General features: G+C 52.0%; 14 protein-coding genes across 14 annotated transcripts; 6 read left to right on the forward strand and 8 right to left on the reverse strand.

Annotated features, from left to right (window-relative positions):
* Window positions 1-133: 133 nt before the first annotated feature.
* KL911_004518 (uncharacterized protein) lies at window positions 134-2,941 on the forward strand (the record flags this gene model as incomplete). The annotated part of the gene is made up of 1 exon (XM_043199818.1): window positions 134-2,941. One exon carries the CDS (start codon window positions 134-136, stop codon window positions 2,939-2,941), a length of 2,808 nt encoding a protein of 935 aa, XP_043052714.1.
* A 9-nt stretch (window positions 2,942-2,950) lies between these two features.
* On the reverse strand, window positions 2,951-3,769 carry KL911_004519 (uncharacterized protein; the record flags this gene model as incomplete). The annotated part of the gene is made up of 2 exons (XM_043199819.1): window positions 2,951-3,348; window positions 3,688-3,769. 2 exons carry the CDS (start codon window positions 3,767-3,769, stop codon window positions 2,951-2,953), a joined length of 480 nt encoding a protein of 159 aa, XP_043052715.1.
* A 14-nt stretch (window positions 3,770-3,783) lies between these two features.
* KL911_004520 (uncharacterized protein) lies at window positions 3,784-5,223 on the reverse strand (the record flags this gene model as incomplete). The annotated part of the gene is made up of 1 exon (XM_043199821.1): window positions 3,784-5,223. The coding sequence occupies one exon, from the start codon at window positions 5,221-5,223 to the stop codon at window positions 3,784-3,786; it is 1,440 nt and encodes a 479-aa protein (XP_043052716.1).
* A 125-nt stretch (window positions 5,224-5,348) lies between these two features.
* On the reverse strand, window positions 5,349-7,781 carry KL911_004521 (uncharacterized protein; the record flags this gene model as incomplete). The annotated part of the gene is made up of 1 exon (XM_043199822.1): window positions 5,349-7,781. One exon carries the CDS (start codon window positions 7,779-7,781, stop codon window positions 5,349-5,351), a length of 2,433 nt encoding a protein of 810 aa, XP_043052717.1.
* Window positions 7,782-8,152: 371 nt separating this feature from the next.
* On the forward strand, window positions 8,153-8,596 carry KL911_004522 (uncharacterized protein; the record flags this gene model as incomplete). Its single annotated transcript, XM_043199823.1, has 1 exon — window positions 8,153-8,596. The coding sequence occupies one exon, from the start codon at window positions 8,153-8,155 to the stop codon at window positions 8,594-8,596; it is 444 nt and encodes a 147-aa protein (XP_043052718.1).
* Window positions 8,597-8,745: 149 nt separating this feature from the next.
* KL911_004523 (uncharacterized protein) lies at window positions 8,746-11,019 on the forward strand (the record flags this gene model as incomplete). The annotated part of the gene is made up of 1 exon (XM_043199824.1): window positions 8,746-11,019. The coding sequence occupies one exon, from the start codon at window positions 8,746-8,748 to the stop codon at window positions 11,017-11,019; it is 2,274 nt and encodes a 757-aa protein (XP_043052719.1).
* Window position 11,020: 1 nt separating this feature from the next.
* Window positions 11,021-13,738, reverse strand: KL911_004524 (uncharacterized protein; the record flags this gene model as incomplete). Its single annotated transcript, XM_043199825.1, has 1 exon — window positions 11,021-13,738. The coding sequence occupies one exon, from the start codon at window positions 13,736-13,738 to the stop codon at window positions 11,021-11,023; it is 2,718 nt and encodes a 905-aa protein (XP_043052720.1).
* A 90-nt stretch (window positions 13,739-13,828) lies between these two features.
* KL911_004525 (uncharacterized protein) lies at window positions 13,829-15,883 on the reverse strand (the record flags this gene model as incomplete). Its single annotated transcript, XM_043199826.1, has 1 exon — window positions 13,829-15,883. The coding sequence occupies one exon, from the start codon at window positions 15,881-15,883 to the stop codon at window positions 13,829-13,831; it is 2,055 nt and encodes a 684-aa protein (XP_043052721.1).
* A 526-nt stretch (window positions 15,884-16,409) lies between these two features.
* On the reverse strand, window positions 16,410-18,536 carry KL911_004526 (uncharacterized protein; the record flags this gene model as incomplete). Its single annotated transcript, XM_043199827.1, has 1 exon — window positions 16,410-18,536. One exon carries the CDS (start codon window positions 18,534-18,536, stop codon window positions 16,410-16,412), a length of 2,127 nt encoding a protein of 708 aa, XP_043052722.1.
* A 174-nt stretch (window positions 18,537-18,710) lies between these two features.
* On the forward strand, window positions 18,711-19,843 carry KL911_004527 (uncharacterized protein; the record flags this gene model as incomplete). The annotated part of the gene is made up of 2 exons (XM_043199828.1): window positions 18,711-18,846; window positions 18,921-19,843. 2 exons carry the CDS (start codon window positions 18,711-18,713, stop codon window positions 19,841-19,843), a joined length of 1,059 nt encoding a protein of 352 aa, XP_043052723.1.
* Window positions 19,844-19,847: 4 nt separating this feature from the next.
* KL911_004528 (uncharacterized protein) lies at window positions 19,848-20,417 on the reverse strand (the record flags this gene model as incomplete). Its single annotated transcript, XM_043199829.1, has 1 exon — window positions 19,848-20,417. The coding sequence occupies one exon, from the start codon at window positions 20,415-20,417 to the stop codon at window positions 19,848-19,850; it is 570 nt and encodes a 189-aa protein (XP_043052724.1).
* A 136-nt stretch (window positions 20,418-20,553) lies between these two features.
* KL911_004529 (uncharacterized protein) lies at window positions 20,554-22,473 on the forward strand (the record flags this gene model as incomplete). Its single annotated transcript, XM_043199830.1, has 1 exon — window positions 20,554-22,473. One exon carries the CDS (start codon window positions 20,554-20,556, stop codon window positions 22,471-22,473), a length of 1,920 nt encoding a protein of 639 aa, XP_043052725.1.
* Window positions 22,474-22,517: 44 nt separating this feature from the next.
* On the reverse strand, window positions 22,518-24,350 carry KL911_004530 (uncharacterized protein; the record flags this gene model as incomplete). Its single annotated transcript, XM_043199832.1, has 1 exon — window positions 22,518-24,350. One exon carries the CDS (start codon window positions 24,348-24,350, stop codon window positions 22,518-22,520), a length of 1,833 nt encoding a protein of 610 aa, XP_043052726.1.
* A 142-nt stretch (window positions 24,351-24,492) lies between these two features.
* Window positions 24,493-25,659, forward strand: KL911_004531 (uncharacterized protein; the record flags this gene model as incomplete). The annotated part of the gene is made up of 1 exon (XM_043199833.1): window positions 24,493-25,659. The coding sequence occupies one exon, from the start codon at window positions 24,493-24,495 to the stop codon at window positions 25,657-25,659; it is 1,167 nt and encodes a 388-aa protein (XP_043052727.1).
* Between the last annotated feature and the right edge of the window lie 287 nt (window positions 25,660-25,946).

A 25,946-nucleotide genomic window follows, 5' to 3' on the forward strand; every position in this document is an offset into this window, starting at 1 on the left:
TTTCTCTGTTGTTGTATAGCTAAAACTAAAAAAATATAGTCGTGTGCGACTCCTGCTTCATTAGGAAAGCTTATCCGATAACCTATATAATATCTCCTCAAAAGTAGGCTCTTCCCTGATATATTCTCCTGGCATGTCTTCCAAGTCTTCGGGGTGGCAGGTAGAACTGCCTGTTCACCAGTTGGAACGCAATGTTATTTTTCTCCCCGGGATCACTTATCGCGTTGTCTTTGATAAACAAAAGGCTCTTGATCTGGCTTCGAGATGGTCCGCTGCTGAACGCTCAGAAAGCGTGGCAGCAATTGCCTCGCGCTTTGGCTTGTCTTCCAAGCGTTTGGCTGCCTGTGTGCCTGGTTATCCGGATTCAGACACGTGCACCGTCTGTGTGGTGAATGGCTTTTACGAGATGAGCGAGACGACCGTGGTGAGTTTCAAGGGTGTTACGCGGGGCCGTATCGTGAGGTCTGACGAGGAAACCATTACCGTTGAGATTGAAGAGGAAACGCGGGTGCAGAGGCCGGACACGGAAGACATAATGCGTCTGTTTGACAACATAGACGAGTTCCTGACTACCTACAAGGATGAGAGCACTTTGGACCCGGATGACAAGGAGGAACGCATGCGACACATTCTTTTGCGGCTCACGCCTCTTGCAACGCTTTTGAACACCCAGTTGTCTGCGTCGGACGTGTCGGCGGGCCTGAAGCGGCTGAGACAGGCGTACGGCCGCAAGTCTGGAGACTTTGCGCACTACAACGACGTACTTGTTGCGCTGTTTCCATTTCCGATTGAATTGAAAATGGCATATTTGAGATCCAAGGGAGCAGAACGTACGGAGGTGTTTTCCAAATGTGTGGCATTTGCAAACAAGGTCTTTGAAGAACATCTTAATACGAGCTATTTGCTGGAGATTTGGAGCAGTCTTGATCACCGGAGCGGCAAGTCGCAGGGCGATCTTTCGCGGTCGCAGTTCATCTCAAACCATTTGCGGAATTTACGTCGTCTGGTCGAGGATATGGGTCTTACGCGAGCCACGGGTCGTGGCAGCAGAGCGGCTGACGACAATGACGAAAATAAGGGTATCCAGGACTTTGTCGACTCTTTGGACCAGTACATGATCAATGAGGACGGTAAGAGGCTTATTGTCAAAGACTTTCAGAGACTGAAGCAGATGCAATCCAGCTCCTCGGATTACCAGGTTTTGAGAGCGTATCTCGAGATAATCATGGATCTTCCGTGGCAGCGGCTTGACTCTTTCGTGGAGTCGGTTGATGTGGATCTTTTACGTGCACGAGAGCAACTGGATGCCGACCATTACGGCATGGAGAGTGCCAAGGAGAGAATATTAGAGTATCTGGCGGTGTTGAACCTGCACAATCGAAAACAGCCGAGACCCGAGCCGGAATTCGTGTACGGAAGCGGAAACGAGCCTGCAGCGACGCAACGGCCGGCTCCCACCCTGAAAGCGCCAATCCTGCTTCTGACAGGCCCTCCTGGCGTCGGCAAAACGTCGCTGGCGCGGTCGATTGCCAGTACTTTGGGCCGTAGGTTCCAGAGAATTAGTGTTGGAGGGCTGAATGATTTTGCAGACCTGAAGGGGCACAGAAGAACATACGTCGGGGCAATTCCAGGGCTAATAGTCCAGGCATTGCGGCGTTCTCAGTCGATGAATCCGGTGATTTTACTGGACGAGGTGGACAAGATAGGCTCTAACTCTCGGAAAGGAGACCCTGAGGCTGCTCTGTTGGAAATTCTGGACCCTGAGCAGAACACCAACTTTCACGACCACTACATCGGCTTCCCTATAGATCTCTCGCAGGTGCTGTTTGTGTGCACCTCGAACGATCTATGGCAGCTGAGTGATCCTTTGCGTGACCGGATGGAAGTAATCGAACTTGCAGGATACAATTACATGGAAAAGGTTGAGATTTGCAAGAAATACATCATTCCTCGTCAGTTGGAACGTGCAGGACTTCCTAGCGACGCGGTCGCGATGGATGACGAGACGATCCTCAAGATGGCCACTAATTACACCAGCGAGCCCGGGATTCGAAACCTTGAACGGCTCATTGCGGCTATCTGTCGGGGAAAGGCTGTTGAGTCTCAGATGGGCGAGGCTACCAAGACTGTGACCGTGCACGATCTCGCAAAATATATAGGCAGTCCTTCACATCTTCGTGCCACAGCGGCGGGTGAGACCAAGTTCCAGAAAGGGTACGGAGTGGTCAACGGTTTGTCGTACAACTCTGACGGGTCGGGGTCTCTTTTGCGGTTTGAGATGATCGGTCTTCCTGGATCGCAGAAAATGAACTGCACCGGACGTTTGGGAGAGGTGTTGCTGGAGAGCTCCCAGATAGCAAATACCCTTGTTGGATACCTGCTACACAACAATTTGGTGGCCGGCACTCAAGAATTCAGAGACGAGCTTCTCAAACGATATGAGAATACCAGCGTGCATTTGCACGTTCCCGAAGGTGCAATTTCCAAAGATGGGCCTTCAGCGGGAATCACCATGACGCTGTGCCTGATGTCCCTGGTGTTGCGCAAAAAAGTGCCGGAAACGATCGCCATGACGGGGGAAATCACGCTTACCGGTAAAGTGCTCCCAATCGGAGGAGTGAGAGAGAAACTACTGGGCGCACACCTTGCAGGCAAGGTGAACAAGGTGCTACTTCCACGGCAGAACCGCAAGGATGTGATTGAAGATTATATCTATAATCTGAGGGATCGGGAGCTGGCCAAAGAGCTTTCTGCCAAGTTCCTCGACGAGGAAGAGCAGCTTCTTAAGGAGGGCCGCACGCACGCAGGAGAGCCTGAGAAATGGGTCAATCAAACATTGGAGCTCGAGATTGTGTATGTTGACGACTTCAGCGACGTGCTTGCCAGCGTGTGGGAAGGTGAAGTGCTGCTCACTGGGGGAATTCGCGAGGCTCGTATTTAGAGGTTGTAATCACTGTGCAAATCTTTCAGTCCACTCTTTGGCGGTTTTGATTGCGTTCTGCTCGTTGCTCTTCCACTCTTCGGCCACCTCATTCGCTAGCGGGTCGTCTGGATTTGGCGAGCTCAGCAACGCCTGGATCGACAGCAAAATCGTGCGCACTTGCAGTGCTGGAGACCAGTTGGCCTTTAGGACGTCGAGACAGATTCTCCCCAGTCTGTCGATATTCGGATGGTATATCCTGGTCAAGAAACGCACTTTAGGCGCCAGCATTGGGTAGTCGTCTGGCAAAAACAGCTCCAACTTGAATTTGCCTCCCTCGTATGGCGAGCCGGAGGGACCGTCAATGGTGACGTTGAAGTAGCGCAAGTTGTCTTCATGAGGCACTGCTGTGATACCCGGCACAGGGTCTGATACTAGCCGTTCAGTTTCCTGGTATTAGCACGCGATCGCGACGTCCGCATACTTACCCTAATAATTCTCTTTGGAAGTGACATGATAAGAAAATAAAGATTTGATTCTTTTTAAAAGTGGAGTTTAATTAAAATATATATTAGCAAATGGTACAAAAATCAATTAACGGACGATTTAACGTTGTGGTCATCGGAGTTCTGAGCGGGTTCCTTATGAGCTTCTATGTCGTGAAAGAGTATCAGCTCATCAAGCACACGCCGCCCAGTCCGGAGAACTTCGATGAAAACGGTAACTGGAAACACCCCTCATTCTTCAGAATCAGGTTTTCAGATCACATCGAACCCTTGCAACCCAAGCCGAGAGCTGCCCAATCGGTGGAGACCCTGAAAGACCTGAGCGATTCAAAATCATAGACATAGATTGTTCCGGCGCTATTGCTGGCGTTGGTTCATCATCATCTCTTGCTGACTCTTATACTGGGGGTTCATATACTGCTGTTGTTGTTGCCGCAGCTGCTGCGACTGCTGTTGCAAATACATTCTCCGCCTCATCATCATCTGCTGCTGCTGTTGCGGAGTCAGTTGCATGTGTTTATCCTGCTGAGGAACGACCCCGGCAGCCAGCTGCTGGGCCTGGTATTTAGCTTGCATCTGGGCCTGTTGCTGCTGTTTCTTGGCCTGTGCGAGTCTGAGCTGCTGCTGCTGTTGTGCAAGCAGCTGGGCCTGGGCAGAGATTTGCGAATGGACATCAACAGCACCCTGGGGAGTTGGCTTGGCCAGAGGTGCGGCCGGCCGCACCTGCGTCGAGGGTGCCATCCGTTGATGCTGCGACCGCACAGGGAATACGTACTCGGTGGTTTTCTCTGTGTCCACCACCGCGGTGCGTCCCTGCATTTGTCCCAGCGGGTTGGACGGCATTCGAGGCAGTATAGCACCAGCAAACATTTCTCTCATGCGAATAAACGAGTTGCGTAGTTTCGTAGGCATTATCACCTTCCGCTCCAAAGGCCATGGCGTCGATCTCGTCACGCCATCCAGAACTTGATGTGTTTCCTCTTCGTCGTCCAGCGGGACCGAGGAGCCGTGCATAAGGTCGTCTTGAGCTTGCTGAGCAGCAGCGGCAGCAGCACCGATTTTGGCCTGGTTCTTGCGCTGGTACGCGGCAAGCAGCTGGTCATATGGCGCGCTTCTGCCCGGAACAGCCCGCTTGGCTCCCATGGAATGCGTCTTGCAGGTCAGAGATCGTGCACAGAAACCACCGTTCGGCAGCGGAACACCACACTGTCTCTCCACATCAACAGGTCCCTTCGGCTTTCCGGTGATCTTGGGCTTGACACTTTTTCTGACTTTCTTCTCCTTGGGCATTTTGGCAACTTTCTGCTTTTTCGTCGCCCCGTTGGCCCCGTTGGCCCCGTTCATTTTGGTCTCCTCAACATCCGGAGAGTTTAGTGAACTCGACGCATTTTCTGCGGCTTCGTCTAGCCGCCGCTTCTTCATGAGGTTATTTGTGACAGCGGTATTGGCTTTTTCTGCCGATAAGGTTTTGTTACGTTTCTCCTGCGCGCAGCTCTTCAGATGATCTGCTAGATATCTCTCCAAGATGGGCCTGTCGCAATGGTTGCAAATCCGATAGACAACGGGTCTGGAGAGCGGATTCTTGGATTGCGGTTCGCTGTTTTCTGAATCAGAGGAACCAGGGGTGATTCTTTGTAAGCCTTCTAAATATGCACCGAGCTCTTTCCACTGAGTGATGTTTGCGAAAGAACTGCCAGATTGGGTATCTTTAGCGAGTTCGGGTATCACTTGGTCTTCGCCAAATATGTTTTGTTTCAAATCTGTAGACACCTCAATCGCAGGTCCAGAACTTGACATAACACTTGTTCTATGGTCTTGGCTCCTATACTTATTTCGAAGAGACAGTTAAATTATTTTATCATGAACTAATCGCGAGGAATGTTTTACGTAATGTATTATATAGTTTAAAGTTTGCGTCCATATCAGATCTCGGTGTCCCCGAGAAGTTGTCTGCCCAGACAGACCAGCTTGTGACTGACGTCACTCTTCAGTTCCACATCTAAGTCTCGCACCTCGTAGTCGATGGCGTCGTCCACTAGCTGATGATAGGAGCTATCTGCCGCGGATTTTGAGGCCAAGGATGGTTTCGTTGTCGAGCCGACGTGCAACCGCAAGAAAGCAACCAGCGACCCTGCAGTCTGCCTGCTGTGGGAATCCCCTTCCAGCAAGTCGAGGTGGTCAATCAAAGCACCCACAGCTCGCAAGACGCTGATTAACGTCAGCAACGAAACCGTCTCCGTCGACTGAGAAAGGCTCAAGAAGCGCACTAGACGGCACGCCTGGCTCGCCTGGCCGTTTTCAAAGAAGTAGAGCATCAGTACACAAGTAATCGTAAGCCTTGTCTCGTCGTTAGTGAGTTTAGACGGGCGCAGCGGCTGGTGCGCGAACTGCAGAATTTTTGAGATTGTCGGATCTTCAACACCAGAATCCTCCTGTTGCAAAGGCTCGATCTGCTCAATTGCCTCGCTAAACTCAACGACGTCCTTCACAGCGCTGATGACTACCTCCAGAGTTTGTCTGGAGTTCTCAGCTGTTGGTTTCAGCAAGCTGTTCAGTACAATTCTTAGTCTTTGAAGCTTGACACAAGCGGGCGGTATCATGAGACTGTCAGAATTGATTTTGTCATAAATTGTATCTGCATCCACTTGGGCCCCGCCTGAGTCCTCACTCTCGCTTGTAGATTCTGCCAGTTGGGACAGGTATTCTTTCATGAGGTTGTTCAGAATTTGGGAAGAGCGAATAGCACAAATCAGATTGATTAAGGAAAGATCGGAGTCCTCAGAATTCCTGAGGAACTCCTCAATGTAAGAGCCGTTGTTGTTGGTTTCTCTCCATTTCAGCACATCGCTCAGTTTTTCAAAGAGTTCTGCGCTATCCAAAAATGCGATATCGTTACTTACGAATTTGAATATGCGGGTGGTTTCGTCAGAGAACTTAGTTGTATCTTTGATTTGCTTGAGGTCTTTCACCATTCCTAGCATCAAACTGTCCAGTATACGCTGGAGCCCAAGAAAGGTGCTCAGGGGTTCTCCCACTTTCGTCATCACCATTTTTGAAACAATTAATCTATTGAAGTGGAACTGGATAGTTGCATCGGACTTGACAACCTCATTGATACGGCCATCGATACCAAGCGACTGAATATAGTACTTGAAAAACGGCCTCCAGATAGTGCTGTAGGACATTGTTTCCTGGTTCGAGAGCGTGTTGACGAGCCATTTTTCAAAGTACAAATTCAACGATTTGATGCCATTCAATTCTTCTGTTAAGTCGAGCTTGAGAAGTCTGAGTTTAACTCCCAGCATCTTCAGCGAATCTAGCGCCAGCTCCCACAAACTAACGTCAAATGCCGTTCGTAGTGGAGCCGGAGCCTTTTCCTTAGGAGTCGTGAAAAATTGGTACAGAGGTTGCAACAGCAAGAAAAGTCCACCAAAGAAAAGTAGCGTCCGCAGGTAATTGAGCGCCACAGACGCTTGAGGAGAACCAAGAATAGGGAAAATCCGATGCAACGGCACCAAAAACAGTCCTTTGAAACTCTCGTCGCTGAAGCCATCAAACAACTGTGTTCCAACCATAGCTGTCATGCCTCCCATAAGCAGTTTGGAGCTCACAGGAACGGAGGATGAATTCATCACATATTCTTGATTCTGGTCAGGATACTGACTTTGCTGGGGCTGTGGTTGCATTTCCGGACTGAAATATTGTGTTTGCTGGCTATAACTGTTTGCCATCTGGCTGTCAAGACTAGAGCGCAGCATGTGGATCTCGTTCATTAAATACGCATTTTTGGACTCCAGATGGCGGATGTATTCGGTCGCCTTTGCGAGAATGTTGGCCTTATTCAGCTTCAACGCGGGCGAAAGTCCGTCCAGGTCCTGGGGTGCTATTCGCTTGTCCCCTGATGCGGCCCGAAGCGACGGCACAGCGTTCCGGAGCTCCAGAATCTTGTTGTTAATGTTCATCCGGTACTTTTTCTCCACCACATTGTGCGAGTGTCTCTCTTTCTTCACCTTGGTGATCTTCGAATTTGTCGTTGCCCGTTTAGCGTTGATGGACGACGTTTCGGACATGGAAGTAGACGAGTCCGGCGGCGAAACCATGGGCATAGACTCATTATTAGATTCCGGTGTGTCGTCGGTCGTCTGCGGCACATATTTTTGCTGAAGGGCACCGTAATCTATCCAGTCATTGATTTCGTCCTCAATTTTGATATCGGTTTTTGTGTACTCGTCCAAGCCTGAAGAGTTCTCAAAGTCGAGCAGGGTAGACAGGTTGGACGATTCAGACCCTGGCCGCTCCGTATTCAGCGACGACAGAAAAGCCTCTGCATCGTCGAAACTATAGCCCAAACTCATAAGGTTAGGAAGTATTCTGCGCTTCGAAATAGCTTCCGGTGTGCTTACCTAATATCGGTAGCTCCGCAGTATAGCTCCGCAGTAGCTCACGGGATTGGACAACGGTTCCCTTCCAGAGAGTACCGGGCCGGGTAAGAGGAGCGATTTTGGCAGCCTGATTTTTTTTATTGGCCCATAGAATTCTCGAAGCTTCCGCCACCGACGGGTAAAAATATGGGACGTCCGTGGTGAAAATTCGGGAGCGCTCGGACACTCTCGCGGGCACTAGTTTTTTTGTGTGGCGAGAGCCGGTGCTGATGCTGGTGTATTTTGTTTTGTTGCTCGTAAGAGTAAATTTCTTTTATTCTAAATTTTAGAACCCATAATCATACATGTCGTTGAAGAGAATCAATAAGGAACTCAGTGATCTCGGCAGAGACCCACCTTCGTCGTGCTCCGCAGGCCCTGTGGGTGACGATCTGTACCACTGGCAAGCGTCGATAATGGGTCCGCCAGACTCGCCGTATGCTGGAGGAGTGTTCTTCCTCTCGATCCACTTCCCTACAGACTACCCTTTCAAGCCTCCTAAGATCTCTTTCCAGACGAAGATCTACCATCCAAATATTAATTCCAACGGAAACATCTGTCTCGACATTTTGAAAGACCAGTGGTCCCCAGCGCTCACAATATCCAAAGTGCTGCTGTCCATCTGCTCGTTGCTCACAGACGCTAATCCGGACGATCCTTTGGTGCCAGAGATCGCTCACATCTACAAGACCGACCGTGCAAAGTACGAGGCCACAGCCAAGGAGTGGACCAAGAAGTTTGCCATCTAGGCGATGTAAGTAGGTAATAAAGCATATGACGAGCGAGCAGCCCGACATTGATTGTACCGCGAAGTAGAGGGGCCGTTTCAGTGTGCCGTTGTAGTGCCGATGATGTGTCGTAACTCATAAAATAATCGTCGCGTCGATAGTCATTTCTAATGGATAAACCCAAGTTCAAGAGAAACTACCTCGCATGCTTGAACTGTCGCACCCGCAAAGTCAAGTGCGACCTGGGGTCTCTGGAGGCTCCTCATGATCCCCCCTGTGCCAGATGCAAGCGTGAGCGCAAAGAGTGTGTTTTTGCCGAGAGCCGTCGCCGTGGATCAGCAAGAACTCGCCAGGCCTCCCCTTTGGACTCGCGGCCGGCGGCCCCCAGCACGGGCGAAGCCGTTCCCAGCAAGAATCACGCTGACGAAAGCGCAAATACAAGCAATTCCACCATGGTGTTTCTGGCCCATATCGCGGGCAACTTCGCCAAGGCGGACGAACGCGACAAGATCGATGCGTACGAGCGGTTCCAGAACCTGGAAAGCAAGGTGGCCAGCCGTCCGTCGTCAGAGTCGCCGTCCAGCGAAAGACACTCTTTCTCAGAGTCTGCAGACTCGGCCAAGCTACCGTCCAGTGCGTCCACCGACTCGCTGGCAGCAGCCGTCGCAGACCCATCGTCGCGCAAAGAAGCCTTTGGCCATGACACCAGCTTGCACCCGCTGCTGAAACAGAGCCGGCTGCATATGCCTCCGGTGCGGTCGACGCTGAAAATTCGGCCGAGGCCCACGTCCAAGCTCGAGGACATTGAGTATATCGGCCCAGATAAGGTCTTAACGAGCGAGGAAGCCACGCGACTGATCAGGCTATTTTTCGTCACGATGCACCCGTTTTTCCCGTACATTCCTGCTGAGTTGCAGGAGCCACAGGTATTGCCTGGCTACCCTATGCTACTGTGCTCCATCTTGACCATCTCGTCGCGCTACCATCCGCTGGAAGCCCAGAACCGACACATCGAGATTCACGAACAGCTGTGGGTCTACTGCCAGCGGCTCATCAGCATGACAGTCTGGGGAGAGTCGAGCAGCAGAAGCATCGGCACGCTGCTGTCGTTTCTGCTATTTACGGAGTGGAATCCGCGAGCCATCCACTTCCGCTGGAGCGACTACGCCAATATGCCCGAGGACGAGGGCCAGGAAGAGTACACGGGACTGAGTGCCATGAAACGGTCCGAGATCATGTCCTTCATGCTTATTGGTACAGCCACAAGACTGAGCTTCCTGCTGGACGAGCACCCGTTGACGTTTCTGGCAACGCACATTTCCGAAACGCATTCGGCAATCAATCTGAACAAGCGGTCGATGCTCTCACAGACCCTGGCAGAGGTCGATATCAACGATCCAAGCTTCGATTTTACGCCATTCCAGAAAGCCACCATCGAACTGTTGCAGTTCACCTCGCTTTGCTATGAATCGCTATACGTGAACAACCCTAAACTGGGGGTTCTTGATAAGCACCAGAACCTCGCTGTCCTGGACATTTTGTCTCCGCTTCTGGAAAACTGGTACAAAAAATACCACAAGCTACTTAAACCGTCCTCGTCACATAATCTGCACCAAAATTACGAGGACTGCGTTTCCGACGCAAAAGTGTACAAAGAAGTGCATCATCAGGTCGAGAAAGAGGCGCTCATTTTGGATTACTACTACGCAAAGCTGTATCTCTACTCGCTGGCTCTGAACGACGACACATCCATGAATATCACCAATAGCTCGAAAAAGGGCCGCAGTCTGCGATTGGACGAGCTCGCTAAGTATTCCAGATACGTGGAGCTCGCATACAAGGCGGCGAAAGAAGTGCTCGCCGTTATGCAGCGTGTCAACAAGCTGAAACTGCTCAAGTACATGCCAGTCAGATGGGTGATCCGTGTGATCAAGGCGGTAGCCTTTATTGTCAAGTGCTATCTAACTCTAACGACAGATGGGAAGGCGGACTTTTCGCAATCAGACAAGTCCACGTGCGAAATCATACGGTTGAGTGTCATACCTGTTGAGGAAATCATCTTGTTGCTGCAGAAAACCGCCATTTGCTTGAGAGATGCCGCCCCCGACGAGCTTCATCTGTGCACACGATACTCCACCATTCTAATGTATCTGTGCTCGCAGTTCAAAACCAAAGCCGTGAAGACGCGAGCGGTTGTGGACTACGAGGACGAAATCAACAACCAAGCGCAAAACGAGGAACAACAGCAAAACTCGTACACAGAAAACCAAGAGTATCCACAGGCGAGCAACCTTGACCAGCAAAGTTTTGACGACTATTTCACGAATCCTTCGGAAACTCTGTTCAACTGGTTCTCAGACAACAACAACCCTGGACTGGACTTTGTAGACCAGTTCACCAAGGAAATAGAGAACGAGTTCTTGAAAACCGGGCTCGCTAAATAGGCTAGTTGACCATTCTTTTGAAAAAACGTTTTATTCCATTCTTCTTCTTGTCCCGGTTCAGCGGCCTGGAGCCGTTGGAAACGGCCAACGACACTTTTGAAATTTGTGGAGACACCGTCCCGTTCGCGGGCGAGGAAACACCGTCGCGGGGCTTGAGCACGGGCGACGAAGCTTTTGATGGTTCTTTTCGAGGAGGAGCAACGCTTGCGTTAGTTTTATCATCCACTTCAGTGTCCGTAGAGTCGGGGGCAGTAAAGGACGCAGTGGAAGATATCATGCTAGCAGGATTGGATGGGAATTGTACGCTGGCTGACACAGATCCCCGCTTGAGGCTCAGCAGTCGCGAGTTTATTTTTTCAATGAAGCCGCCTTCGTTGCCGTCTCCATTTTCCTCTTGCGGCGTCCAAATAGCTGGCGGTTCAGAGTATTCGCGTGGTATCTTGTAAGTTCCAGAAGAATTGAGATCGTACCAGTAATATTGCGTAGCGATGTCCAGATAAGCAGGATCTGTCGGCAGCACTTCATTGTCTGTCCTTTTCCCGCGCGAGCTGGACCGGGACACCGAAGACGTCGAGACCATCGGCGGCGGAGCAAGTGGTGGCACCTGGGTGGTAGCAGGCGGCGTATGTTCTGATTCTCCTCCTGGTTGATTGATGGTAACCGGCAGCGGTGCACCGTTAGACTTGAGAGAAAGATGTGACATCTGAGACACTATCGAGCTTTTGCGTGCAGCCAGGACCGAGCTATTAGGCATGCTGGATTCGCTGTCGGAATTCCAAAATTTGTCCTTGGCGCCCCGTGGAGGCCTTATTGTGCTTTCGTCGCCACTGGTGGCAGTGCCGTAGTAGTCAGAATCAAAGTCTTCGTGTAGCTCCACTATTTTGTAAAACAGAATATAAGGATCTTCTTGGTCCATGGCTTCCTGGAACGTCACTTCCTTGGCTTTCTCTTCCTTTTCGAGGACATCGTTGAATAGAATCCAGTTCTTTTCATCAGAGGGTATTGAATTTTTTGGGCTGTATGGTTGTTTCCGCACCAATGAGACATAATGACCCGAATTCACAGTTTTACCTCGGTGACAAATGCAGCTCTCCAGGACCAGCATGAACGACCCGGAAGGCGCTTTATTGTCTGTGTTTCTTCTGAAATCGACGTATCCGGGCTTTGTGCTGTCTTCAGCAATGAAGTATGGGTGTTTGATCACCTCTGGAATGACCACCTTGCGGTTTATCTTATGCGACTGTCCGTTCTCATCCCAGCCGTATTTCTTCAGACAAATGGGGATTATTGGCCGTTTCTTTTGAAACCGGTCCTCAAACTCTGTCAGTCCTCTGTCATCCTCCGAAGATGTCAATGATTCTCCGGTCACACTTCTACTCATTCCCCTGACCGATCGGCCCGAGCTCCGTAAGCGTAATTTCACGTTAGGGTTGGTGTAGTATGGCAGAAGTTGCAAAAACATCCAAGCCGGCAACGTCACTTCGCTATTGGAGACCGACGACGCTCTGCGTGTTAATCTTGTTGAGTTTGAAACCATGACGTTGTTCAGAACTGAGGCGATAGTCGAGGACCTCGTTCTAGATGCCTCCATCCTTTCCGACAGTCTCAGGAATGAGGAAACCGCGCCTGTGCGGTCGCTCGTAGACTCGGCACCGGTGACAGTCGTGTTGCTGAGCGCTGTACTCAGATCTGCGGAAGAAGAGGCCGAGTTCTGAGACGGCGAGCGTTGCAGCTGTTCCTCGTTGGAGGTGACAATCCCGAGCTTCTCGTAGTATTGCAAGTCATGCGTGATCTCGTTTCTTGTTTTCTCGTCTATCTGGTCGTCTCTATCCAGCGTGCGCCGCCGTTCCAAGTGTCTGCGCACAGTGATGCTATTATTGAAATACGAGTTGAGACACTCCTCCAAGGAGATGGACGCGCCCTCCTCCTTGCTTTCCGGGTCGGCCGTTGTGTCTTCTGGGACAGAGATTAGTAATGCGCGCTCTTCGATGAGTCTCATGTCGTCGTTCACGTTGAGTTGTCCGGAGTGGATGATGTCCAATTTTATGGTGAGCAGCGGGAGAGACAGCGACTCGGCCAGAAACTCGAACAGTTGCAAAGCGTCCTGCTGGTTCTGGCTCAGGACCATCTCACAGCCAAGACTGCTCAGTGAGAAACAAAGCTGCTTCATCAGAGGGTGGGGAATATATTCGCCTCCTCGGATCAGATTCACAATAAATCGAAGCATGACTTTGAAGTCTTTGACCTGTTGTCGCAGCTCCGGAGACAGGCTTTTGTCAACATAGCAATCCAGAAGGAAGTCAAAGCTGTCGCTAGAGTAAAACATAGATATAAGTAGGGAGTCCATGTAGCACATGACATTTTTCCAATTGTCCATTCCCACCAATTTTATCTCCTTTCCTTGGTTCCGGGCGTGGAATCTGTACTGGCCACGTGTGGTGACCAGGCGCCCTTGGCACGACAATTGCCAGTATCTGTAGTAGCGGAAAAGAGTGCACACCGTGTTTGGTGTATTTGTCGTCAGCTCGAGCAAGACTATGAAGCTGGCAAGCAGACGCTGTGTATCCTTGTGGAGAGTGCGTTTATGGTCATAATACAACACCGGCGGCGTCACAGACTTCAGGAGACTCTTCTGCTCTGGCGTGAGCTTGATAGGGAACTTTTTGTGATCTCTATTATCCTGCAAAAGCGCCCCCGTGTAGTTTGGGGGAGGTTTCATGGTATAGTAAAAACGACAAATTTCCGCTTTTGTTAAATTATTTAATTTTCTTATCGTTATTCGTTACAGACATAAAAAAGGGTGAATCGCTTAGCACTCGCGTTTCCAGAACTCGGTCAGCTGTTTTTCTCTCCAGTCCATCGACATGCTCGACCACGATTCCAGTTGTCTCAGCAGCTGCAGAATGATTGAATGCTCGTGAGCGGACGATATCAACTTCCCGGCGATCCAGATCGCCTGGAGCGACAGAATCTGGCACCCGAGACTCCGCGAGGACACGTTCTTCATGTTGCACACGTTGATACCGATGATCTGCTTGGCGTGCCAGATCTGGGAGCGGGACATCAGACTGCTGGTCGAGACCGGCTCGCCTTGCTCCGGTTTGATGGCGCTTTGGAATAGTGTGTCGGGAGTCCTTTCCTGCTTCTCCGGCTCGCACAGCTTGACGAGCCGTGGCTTGGTCTGGAGCATCAGAATGCAGCATGTGTGGAACAACTGGTTGGCACAAAGGGCCGTGGAGCTGCTGAAAAGAGTCTCCGGGAACGAGTTGTCTCTTTTGAAACAGAAGCCGCGCATGTTGCTCGATCGGGTGCGCTCCCAGTCGCCCAGCTGCTTCCACAGCGACTTCCAGCAGCTGTCGAATTCAGACTGGGCATCGTTCGAGCTGACCAGCTGGAAGATCTGGCATGACAGATACAGCATGGACTGCAGCGCGGAGCCAGTATCGGCCGGGCTGGAAGGAGCGTCGGTACCAAACCAGTCGTCGGCGCAAACAACGGTCTTTCTGTCTCCAACTGCGCAGCAGCCGACGTCCAGCGCGACAAAGCTCCAAAACAGAGCTTTTTCCAGCTCTGTTTCCGAGCGTGCGTTGATGTGGCAGACTTTGAGCATGGAACCGCAGTTCTCGAGCCTCGAGTGCCAGGAGTCCGGGTTGGTGCTCAGGATTTCGAAATAGCACAGCAGAACACACGTGGCCACCACCTCAAGGGTGTTCTTGTCGGAGTTCAGACACATGCTGAGCTGTTGCAGAGAATAGGTATAGAATTGCAACGTCTTCTCGCCAGAGTAATCGGGGCTGACTTTTTCCAGGTGTCTGGAGGCAAGTGCCAGGATAGCGTACTGCAGAGACGGGAACTTGTGCGCGAGCTCCGGGATTTTGGTCATAAAAATGTTACACTGGGTCTCGTCGGACTTGTTGAGGAAATGAGCGATCTGGTCGATGTACGTTTCCATCAGAAGCATCATCTCGTGGTCGTCGATGTCAGGCGCCTCCATGGTGGACTTGTCGGCGAAAATCTCGAAAATCGTCTCGTTGTTGGGCAGCCTGCTACCAGAGGAGCTGTCCTTGGTAGCAATGAAGAGACACATGAGGTCGTTGAGCGTGTTCGGCAGGTCGTAGTAGTCGAGGCCGTATCTACTCTTTTTCTGCGGCTCTGCAAAGGAGTAACGGTGCTCAAAGTCGGCGTCCTTCTTGGCAAGAGACATATCGGACGAGACGGAGGATGCGGTCGAGGTTTTATCGTTTGAGCCCGACGACAGCGACGGGTTCATGCTATAGCTCTGCAGCGCGTCGAAGTAGCTGAGTGAGCTGGCCCCAAAGCTTGGAGTTCTGGTCAGCTGGCTCGGCAGCTCCTGCGGAGCGTTGAAGAGGCCGGAGAGCGGCGACTCGGACGTCTCGAGCAGCGGGTATCCCGTCGAGAGAGGAGCGTCGAGATACTCGTTTTTGCGCGAGTAGCCGTCGAAGGCGCTGAGATAGTGGTCGGCAAGGTCGAGCGAGTAGGCCTTTTTGCGTGCGCGCGGGTCGCCCGAGCCGAGAGGGTACTCTAGCGGGGCGAGAGAGCTGGGCAGGTCGAAGTCGGTGGGCTTGCGGAACCTGTCGTGGTGTTTGCTCTGGCTGAAGCAGAAGTCCTTGAACGAGTTGTTGACAAAGACGTTCTTCTTGACTTCCTCGGGCCAGACGCATTCGAGGCCCTTTGCGGTGCAAAAGTCGCACTTGGGCCGGTTTTCGTCGCACTTCTTGTGCTTCCTGCGACACGTCAAACACCCTGTCCGGACCCTCCGTTTGGCCGGAGGGGTCTCTTTCTTGGGCTTGCCCGACCTAGCGCGCTTGGGTCTTGGGTGGTCGTCGTCTCTGGAGATGGACATTTTTGGAGCGAAACCCCAGCAGACCGGCCTCTTTTATAGATCAGAGTGGTCACTCGTCTTTTGAACCCAAACTGCATGCTGTTCCTCGACCGGCCAGGACACATCAGAAAACTGTGGGGACCGCGGTTTTTGTTGATCTATTGTTGCCTTATTGTTGGCCAGGGAGGGGAGGCTCACGCCAGGGCCACTAGGAAACAGATCGCCGTCGAGGAGGAGATGGAGAGGGGCGCGTGCGCGCGATTGTGTTGCTGCAGAGTACGGTGCATGTTGCGATTGTTGCCTAACAGGACCCCGCCGTACGGAACGCACGAAAAGACGGGATCCGATCGGTTCTATTTGGCGTCGGCAGCAGCGCCTGGTCCAATAGTTTCTGTTCCGTGCGCAGTTTCCGTGTGGGGGCCAGAGGCGCGCCGCTGATGAGCCCCGTGCGGCTCGACGACATTTTCTGACGCAAGTGTGAAAGTTTTATTTGTGGGGTTATTGTGGGGCGGCATTCACAGACAAAGAACTTATTCATCTTACTTAATCAGAGCTTATTTACTTTATCGTGCCTGGGCTTCTCCTTCAGGTCCAGGAAGTCGTGGAGCAGCAGCGGGTCTCTCTGGCACGCCCGGACGTACGATTCGACCTTCTTGGCAATCGTGGCCGGGTTGTACCCGAAGTACTCATAGATCACGTCTGGAGGCAGAGACTTGCCGTACGTGTTCATGCAGTACGACGCCGTGGCGTATCTTTCCCAGCCGAACGCGACGTGGCCGTCCACCACCACCGTTGGCACCTGTCGGCCGTCCTTTCTCAGCACCGAGCGTCTATACCCGATCGACTGCTCGTCGAACAGCCGCGTGCACGGAATGGAGAGCACCCTGGTTCTGAATTTTCTGCCGAGTATTTTGGCCGCCTTGTACGCAAACTCCATCTCTGCACCGACTCCGATGATCTGGACCTCGGCGTTCTCCGCGTCCTCCAGAATGTACCCGCCGCGCTGCGCCTTCTCTGCGCTCGACTTGCCCGGGTACTGCAGCACCTCGTTCCGCGAGAGCGACAGGATCGAGCTGAACGGCAGCTCGACGGCCTTTTGGAACAGCCCGAACACCTCGGCCGAGTCGACCGGCCTCATGTAGTAGATGTTTGGCATGGCGCGGAACAGGGCCGGCGTCTCGACCGGCTGGTGCGTAGGCCCGTTCTCGCCCTCGTTGATCGAGTCGTGCGTGCCGATGTGGATCGCCTTGAGCTGCTGCAAGCCGGCCATTCTGATGGCCGGCGCAGCGTACAGGTAGAACATGAAGAACGTCGACGTGATCGGCAGGAACGTGCCCCGGTTGTAGGCGGCGAGGCCGTTGGCGATCGCGCACATGGCGTGCTCCCGGATGCCGTACTCGATGTATCTGCCGGAGTAGTCGCCGCCCAGCCCGCACTGCGTGGACAGCGTGGGGTCCATGAAATATTTCACCCCGGGCCACTGCAGGTTGACAGACACGGACAGGTCTGCGCAGCCGGCCAGCACAGACTTGCAGTTCTGCCCCAGCGCCCTCACGAGCTCTCTGGCCGCGGCCCTCGTAGGGGCGTCGCCCGTGAACTCCTGCTGCGGCAGGAACGACTTCCAGTTCTTCGGCAGCTCGCCTCTCACCCGTGCCAGGAACTCCTGGCCCTCCTCGGGGTACTCCCTGACGTACTTGGCCACGAGGCTCTTCCACTCGGCCACCAGCTGGTCGCCCTCGGCCGGCTTCTCCTTGAAAAAGTCGTACACGTCCTGCGGAACGTAGAACTTCTGGGCCGGGTTCATGCCGTACTTGATCTTGAGCTCGCGCACGCCGTCCTCGCCCAGAGCGCTGCCGTGCGCAGCGCAGTGGTTTTCGAACGCAGCGCCCGATCCGATCACCGTTCGGCAGTTGATCAGCGTCGGCCGGTGCTTTTCGGCCTGCGCGTACTCCAGGGCCTTGACGATGGTGGCCACGTCCTCGGACGCGTTCTCGACCTCGATCACGTTCCAGTTGCAGGCCCGGAACTTGGCGCTGATGTCCTCCGTGTTGGCGATGTCGACGCTGCCGTCGCAGCAGACCTGGTTGTTGTCGTAGAGCACAATCAGGTTGTCCAGCCCCATGTGGCCGGCCAGCGAGATCGACTCGAGCGCAGGGCCCTCCTGCAGACACGCGTCGCCAACCATGCAGTACACCTTGTTGGTGACGATGTCAAAGCCCGGCTTGTTGTACGTGGCGGCCAGGTTCTTGGTGGCTATGGCCAGACCAACCGAGTTCGAGATGCCCTGGCCGAGCGGGCCCGTCGTGACCTCGACGGCGTCGTGCTCGATTTCCGGGTGGCCGGGACAGAGCGAGTGGAAGTCGTTCGAGTGGTACGACTTCAGCTGCGCCATGGTCATCGACTTGAGCCCGTACAGGTGCTGGAAGATGTACTGGAACAGACACACGTGACCGTTCGACAGGACAAACCGGTCTCTGTTGAAGTAGTCTGGGTCGTTGGGAGCATACTTGAGGGTGTACTTCCACAGAGCGATTCCGATGGCCATGGCGCCCATGGCCGAGCCCGGGTGGCCGCCGCCGTACTGCTCGACGATGTCCAGGACCAGCGCACGGCCGTACTTGATGATTCGCTGGTGTTGTTCGTCGTTGACCGACGCTGCTTTGGGGATTCTCATACTCATCGGAGAAAAGACAGAGATAGCTGTGGAGCAGACGGGCAGGGCGCTATTTATAGGCGTGCTGGGGCTAGAGCACCCCGTGGTAGCCGTCAAGGGCTGGAACGAGGCTAAATTGCACCCCTGTACAGCTATGAGGGGAGCGGGACGCCAATAGGCTATTTCACTTGAAAAATGCAGTGCTGGGCGAGCTGGCGAGTGAGCTCCGTTTCGCGGTTCCAGATTCCGCCAGATTTCATTGGCCCTGTGCAGATTCGGCCAAATGGGCTGGCAGAGTGGTGGCAGACTCCAGCAGGAGCAGGCTCCTGGGGTCTGTTTTTCCAATCGACGCGACTCCCGCGTCGAAACATGTCTGCCACATGGCCGAAAATATTTAATCTCCAGAAAGACCCTCTCTGCTCGACATGTCATGGCTTGGGTTTAAAAAGGCCGTCAATCGCGCCGGAGCACACGTGATTCTGCGTACAAACAAGGGCGAGCCCTCTGTTGACCCGGAGTTCGACGCCCAGGAAGCCAATTTCCGGAAACTCGAGTCCTACACCAACGAGCTGGACAAGGAGCTGGGCCGTTTTGTGAGCAATTTCGAGAACCTGCTGGAGACACAGATCAACATGGCCAAAACGCTGGACTCGTTCTACGGCGACTACAGTTTTGATCTCAAGGCCGACAAGCGAGCGGAAGCCGCGGACCCGGCAGACGAACACAAGGTAAACCTCCGAGACGGGATTTCGCTGGACTATTTGCAGATGGTGGAGGACATTAAAAACAACATTCTGCCGGAAATCCTTGAGCCAATGAGCATCACGGTCGTGGAGCCGATCAAGGAGCTGAAGAAGTACAACGACGAGATCAACAAGCTCATCAAGAAGCGCGCACGCAAGAAGGTGGACTACGACGTTTCGCGGTTCAAGTTCTCGAAATTGCAGAGCGAGTACGAAGCGGCTGAGCGACAGGCGGCCGAGCAAAACCACGCCGAGAAGACAGACCAGCTGCAGAAGAGCATGGATAAGCTGCAGAAGTTCAAAGTGGAGTACGACGAGGCAGAAACTATCTACATGGACATCAACACGCGGCTCAAGAACGAGATCGAGCAGTTCATAGCGCTCCGGCTGTCATTGGTGGACCCTACGTTTGAGAGTTTCATCAAGATCCAACTCAAGCTGTATAGCGACATTTTCGCTAGGCTGGAGGAGAAGCACCAGCAGCTGGACGCCATGACTGTTCAGGAACACGAGGAGGACAAAATCGACGCAAGGCTCGAAGAAATACTGTCCCGAATGAGAGCTCTAGATATTAAGAATTTATGAATGCTTAGATGGGCTCAGCGAAAATGAACTCCTTCAGCTCGGAGTACGCCGTTTCCAGGTCGTCGTTGACGATGATCTTGTCGTGTCCACCTGCCCTGGCGTACTCCATCTCCGCAGATGCAGCAGCGAGACGCTTAGCAAGAGACTCAGGAGTCTCTGTTCCACGGCTCTCGAGCCTCTTCTTGAGCTCCTCGATGGATGGAGGAGAGATAAAGAGGAATCTGGCGCCCAGGTTGGTCTTCTTGACACTTTTGACACCCTGCATATCAATGTCCAGAATACACGTCCTTTTCATCACGTCGGCCACGTCTTGCACAGCTTTCACAGAGGTGCCGTAGTAGTTGCCGGAAAACTGGGCCCACTCGATGAACTTGTTTTCTTCGATCATCTTCCTGAAACCCTCTACCGTGGTGAAGTGGTAATCGACACCATCTTTTTCACCGGGCCTGGGTTTTCTGGTGGTGTGCGACACGGAAAATCCAAACTTATCTGGAAACTCCGCAAACAGCTTTTTCAGCAGAGTGGATTTTCCTGTTCCAGAGGGACCACTGATGACAATAGGCCGCCCAACCATGATGTTTATGAAATTATTGGACTAATTATAATAACAGGTAATAAATTATTTTTTGTGTTTTTTGTTTATGCTTTTACAGGTAGAATCCTTTCGCGCATTTATTCAGCTTTTTTTCTTCTTCGCTGTTCTTTGAAATATGGCCTCTGCAGTTATCAAGGGTGGCCTTTTTTTGGCCAAAAGAGGCGTTTTCGGTCCAGCAGCAGAATCTTTGGCCAAGCAGGTAGATCCGGCAGACCCAATAGACGAAGAGCCCATAAGTGACAGCCCCGATATAGGGCTCCCTGATGATGACAACCTAGACGAGACAAATCCAATGGCAGAGGAGATCTTCTCCTCCTGGGCTCTGTTCATTGTGCTGTTTCTGCTGTGCTCTGCACTATGGTCGTCGTACTATCTCCAGCAAAAGCGGATCAAGGCCATCCATGAAACCGTTCTCTCCATCTTTTATGGCATGGTGGTTGGTCTTATCATCAGAATCAGTCCGGGCCATTACATCCAGGACGCGGTGAAATTCAAGTCGAGCTACTTTTTCAACATCCTCCTGCCGCCCATTATTCTCAACTCCGGCTACGAATTGCACCAGGCCAACTTCTTCCGAAATATAGGATCCATCCTCACGTTTGCAATCCCTGGAACGTTTCTCAGTGCGATAGTTTTGGGAATTATTCTGTACATCTACACGAAGTTGGGGATTGAAAGCATCAGCATGTCATTTGTGGACGCCCTAGCCGTCGGTGCCACGCTTTCTGCCACGGACCCCGTCACCATTCTGTCTATTTTCAACTCCTACAAAGTGGATCCAAAGTTATACACGATCATTTTTGGAGAGTCGCTTCTGAATGATGCTATCTGTATCGTCATGTTTGAGACATGCGAGAAGTTTCATGGCACCAGCGCTGAGTTTTCCAGCTTTTTCGAAGGTATCGGAATGTTCCTCATGACATTCACCATCAGCACCATCATTGGCCTGGTTGTGGGGATCCTCGTGGCTCTCGTGCTCAAACACTCCCACATCAGACGGTATCCGCAGATAGAAACGTGTCTGGTACTGCTGTTTGCGTACGAGTCCTACTTCTTTTCGAATGGATGCCACATGTCGGGAATTGTCTCGTTGCTCTTCTGCGGCATCACGATGAAACACTACGCCTACTACAACATGTCGAGACGAACGCAGATTGCAACGAAGTACATCTTCCAGCTGCTGGCCCAGCTTTCTGAGAACTTCATCTTCATCTATCTTGGACTGTCGCTGTTCACTGAGGTGCAACTTGTGTTCAAGCCCGTGCTCATCATTGTCACATTCATCTCGATCTGCGTGTCCAGATGGGCGGCAGTTTTCCCGCTGGGCCGTGCTATCAACTGGTTTGCGCGCACAAAGGGAGCGAGACGCGGGCTGGCGCCGGCAACTGTGCAGGACGAAATCCCATACAACTACCAAATGATGCAGTTTTGGGCCGGTCTCCGTGGAGCCGTGGGAGTGGCTCTGGCCATGGGACTACAGGGCGAGTCCAAGTCAGCTCTCCTGGCTACCGTGTTGGTCGTGGTGGTTCTGACGGTGATTCTCTTTGGAGGAACCACGGCCGGTATGCTAGAGATGCTCAATATCAAAACGGGCTGCGTTGAAGAGAACATTAGCGACGACGAGTTCGACATCGAGGCGCCAAGAGCAACTCCGCCAGCCTCCACATTCTACGGAACTAACCCGAATGGCATGATCAGCAACAAGAATTTCGCTTCGTCGAGCGCCTCGCATTACACAGACAACGTACCTCCACGGTCCAGAAATCCCTCCCAGGACGACCTGATGAGAGACACCGACTATGAGGACCACGCGCAGCTTCCCTCAAACACGTTGGCCAGCTTCCCCGGCCCAGGATCGACTTCTGGAAACGCCTCTCCGCCCCTGCAGGACCAGCCAAGCAGGTCCCAATCTGGCCTCCTTAGCAACATTTTGAGCGTAGACGAGCACGCCAAATGGTTCACCAACTTCGATGAAAACGTGCTGAAGCCGGTGCTGCTGGATAATCTGCCGGCAAAGCAAAACGACAAGAAATAATTTCTCCAGCTTCTAATTAGACGGATATATATTCACGAAATAATTCACCATTCCATTTTCTCGTCGAGCGCGGTGTCAGTGCACCATTTGGCAAACTTGAACACGTCCGGAGCCAGAATCAGGTCGTTCAGCACAGAGTTGTACTGCACCACCAGCTTGAAGAAGTAGTCCAGCGTCAACTCGTTCAGCTCGCGTATACAACAGCTACCTGTGTCTCTGGCGGGCGGGTCGGAAAGAAACTCTGCTGTGGCCTTGTATAGGCGAGTCAGAAGCGTCAACACCTCGGTCAACGTGGGGACGACAACGCTCTTGCGGTCCTCGTGTTTGGCGTGTAGTAATACCTCTGATATCACCAGCACTGCATCGCCCACCATCACTTTATTAGGCACCCGTTTTGCAGCCTCACGCTCAATGTTGGGCAGAAATAAGTCTTCTAGAAATCCGAGGCTAGACAGGACGTACTCGAGTGCCTCGCGAGTGTTCCTGCTGCGAGACTCCTTTTCCAGTCTCACGAGCAATTCTGGCTTTCTAACCTTTTTTCCAAGACTGGTAATTCGGTCCAGAACGGTTTCCCAGAACGGTTTCGGCTTTGGTTTTGGTTTCTCGGCTGGCAAGAAAAGCGAGTCCGCTTTCCTGTCTGACTTGTCCTCGTCTATGGGCGACCTGGAAGACCCAGAGTTCCCGAAAATGCTATTTTTTTGGACTGGAGTTTGAATCACCGGCGGAAGACTCAGATCGGCCGTCACAGCCATAGACACACTGCGGATCACGATCGAGCACTGCTCAAGAATAGAGGTCCAATTAGCTGTGTTCTTGTAGAAGAATTTCCTCTCCTCTGCTGTCTGTGCCATGTACACAAGCTCTTGGAATGTTGTGAGTCGCACGAACGGGTGCTTGATGTCTTTGAGGCCGGACAGTAGTGTTTCCAGCTGATCTTCTGCGTGCGTGCTGAGAGGTTTCTTCACATTCAGACACCCCACCATGGCATAAGCGTTGTAGATTTCGTTCAGAACCTCGTACAGCAGGACTGTGGTGAAGGTGAGCAAGAACAAGCCGAAGTATAGTGACAGAGAAATGGAAACTCTAGGAAGATGGGTGTTGAGGTTCAGCAGCCAAATGAATGGAAATAGGACGGTGCTGAACATGAATTTTCTGACCATGAGAAATATTACGGGCGTGGCGAGGGTCACTGAAATGCTGAAAATGCTGGTCTCTTTCAAAATCTCAGACAGCGGCAGATTCCTGAGATATTCTAGAGGCTCAACTCGGTAAACACCAATCTTGAATTTCAATTGGTTCTTTCCTTTTGTGAGGAAGAAAACAGTGTAAACTAGCGTACTGGCAAAGGCAAAGAACCAGTAATAAAGGAATTTATCGTTGACAAAGGGCTTGATAGTTTTTGTTGGACTCTCGATATAGTATGACAGGCTGGCTGTCTGCGACCAGATGATCCCGTATGTCAGCACATTGGAGATCAGGAATGAAGACATAAGGGTAGCAAACTCTGCTGAGAGCAGGGATCCAAAAATCTGTTGAAAAAGAGTCGAGTAGGTGGTAGTCTCGACCTTCAAAGTAAGGTCTCTGGCAAACTTCAGCAGCATGAATGAGCACCAGAACAGAGACAATTTCACAGGAAAAAACAACGGGCTCGTTCTGAAGGGCAGACTGACCACGATTGTGTATACGAAAGCGAGCAACAGTGCCAGCCGTGAGTAGAACTTCATTCTCATATGGAACACCTTGGCCAGGATTTTGGAGTAATTGTTTTGTTTTTTCAATGCATCTTGACTGGTTTTCTGTGCCTGCGACGGCAGTCGTCTACTAGGGAGAGAACCCAATCGACCGGCGAGTCGATCTCGAGTATAAATTGTAGACATGAATAAACAAGAAAAAAAGCACCTTTAATTTTTTCGTCCTTGACGAGCGAGGTCGATCGTCTGGCAGGACGCGTTTTGTGGACAAAATAAATGCAAATATCAACTTGATCTCCTTTTTTCGTTTTTTCTCTTGTCTCTTTGAATGTCTGGCCAAATATCGCGTGACTTGCCCAAGAAGCAAGAGAATGTGAACGGGCCTGCCATTATTCCGTACACTCCTGAAGAGCTGGAGCGTCTCAAAACCGCGCTAGATCGCAAGCTGGGGCCAGAATTTATCAGCATCAGAAGCGGGCCCGGACAGAGCAAAGTAAACTATCTGGAAGGATGGAAGGCCATCAATCTGGCCAACGAGATCTTTGGCCCTACAGGATGGAGGTCTGAGCTCCGTTCCTTCCAAGTGGACTACATCGACGAACGTAATGGACGTGTTAGTCTGGGACTATCGTCCATAGTTCGTGTTATTCTGAGAGACGGGACGTACCACGAGGACATCGGATACGGCTCGATAGACAACTGCAACAGCAAGAGCGCGGCATTTGACAAATGCAAGAAAGAGGCTGCGACGGATGGGATGAAGAGAGCGCTGAGACAGTTCGGTAACTCGCTCGGCAACTGTCTGTACGATAAAGACTACCTGAAGCGAATCTGCAAGGTCAAGCCAATCCCATTGACTTTTGACGAGGACACGTTAATGCGCCACGAAGAAAAGCCAAAGGCTTTGTCTCTGAAAGAGCCGGAACGAAAGCCTATGGTGGCAGTCAAGCCGCAGTCGCACTCGATGCCAGCGCTGAAAACAAGCGATCCAGCAGAGGACCACGAGAACTCCTTCAACGATTTTATGAGCGACGACTGGCCAGACGAGCTGGTCAAGACAAAGCGGGACGCACTGCCCGACTCGGAGCCCGAGTTCGACGACGACGACGATTTCGAGCCCCGTTCGTTGCAGCCGCCAGCTCCTCGCGGACGCGAGCTCAAGACGGGCAAGTCGCAGGAACTGCAACGCGAAGCAGACTCCAGCAAGAGCAGCACTCCTGTCGCGCGCAAGCTGGATCTGAGCGTCCCATCTGCCACGCCAGTAGGAATTCCTGACAAGGTGGTGTTTGTGAGTGCCAAAGCAGCAGACAAGGTGAAGCGCGATCCGTCGCTACAAAACGGATCCAAATACGACGCTAGAAACACTCCCGACTCTCTAAAAAAATCAAGTTTCGTCAACCATAACAAGTCCACCCCGATCAAGCGCAGTTTGGTTCTTGATGAAAAGGAAAATAATATTCCCTCGTCTGTCAAGCGTGGAAACTGGGGTAAATAGTATTCTATTCAGCTTCTCAATTACCTAAATATCAAACTAGTGCAATATTTCAGTCCAACGATCCATTGCAGTCGGCTTGGAAGAAGGTCTACATGTCGCAAAGTCTATGAGAACGCAGTTATATTCCAGAGCCTGCATACCATGATGTACTCATGCCAGTGGAAGTCAAATTGTCAAGATGCACATGGAACCATTTCCGAGCCTCATTTCAATGGTAGTCTTTAGACCCTGCCGGCGTTTGTTTGTGTCGTCCCAGTGGCCTGCAGAACAGCAGTGTCTCTATATTG

Source organism: Ogataea haglerorum, assembly GCF_019207285.1.
Source record: "Ogataea haglerorum isolate 81-453-3 chromosome Unknown 81-453-3_NODE_14_length_230722_cov_96.824488, whole genome shotgun sequence".
Classification (NCBI taxonomy): Eukaryota; Fungi; Ascomycota; class Pichiomycetes; order Pichiales; family Pichiaceae; genus Ogataea; species Ogataea haglerorum.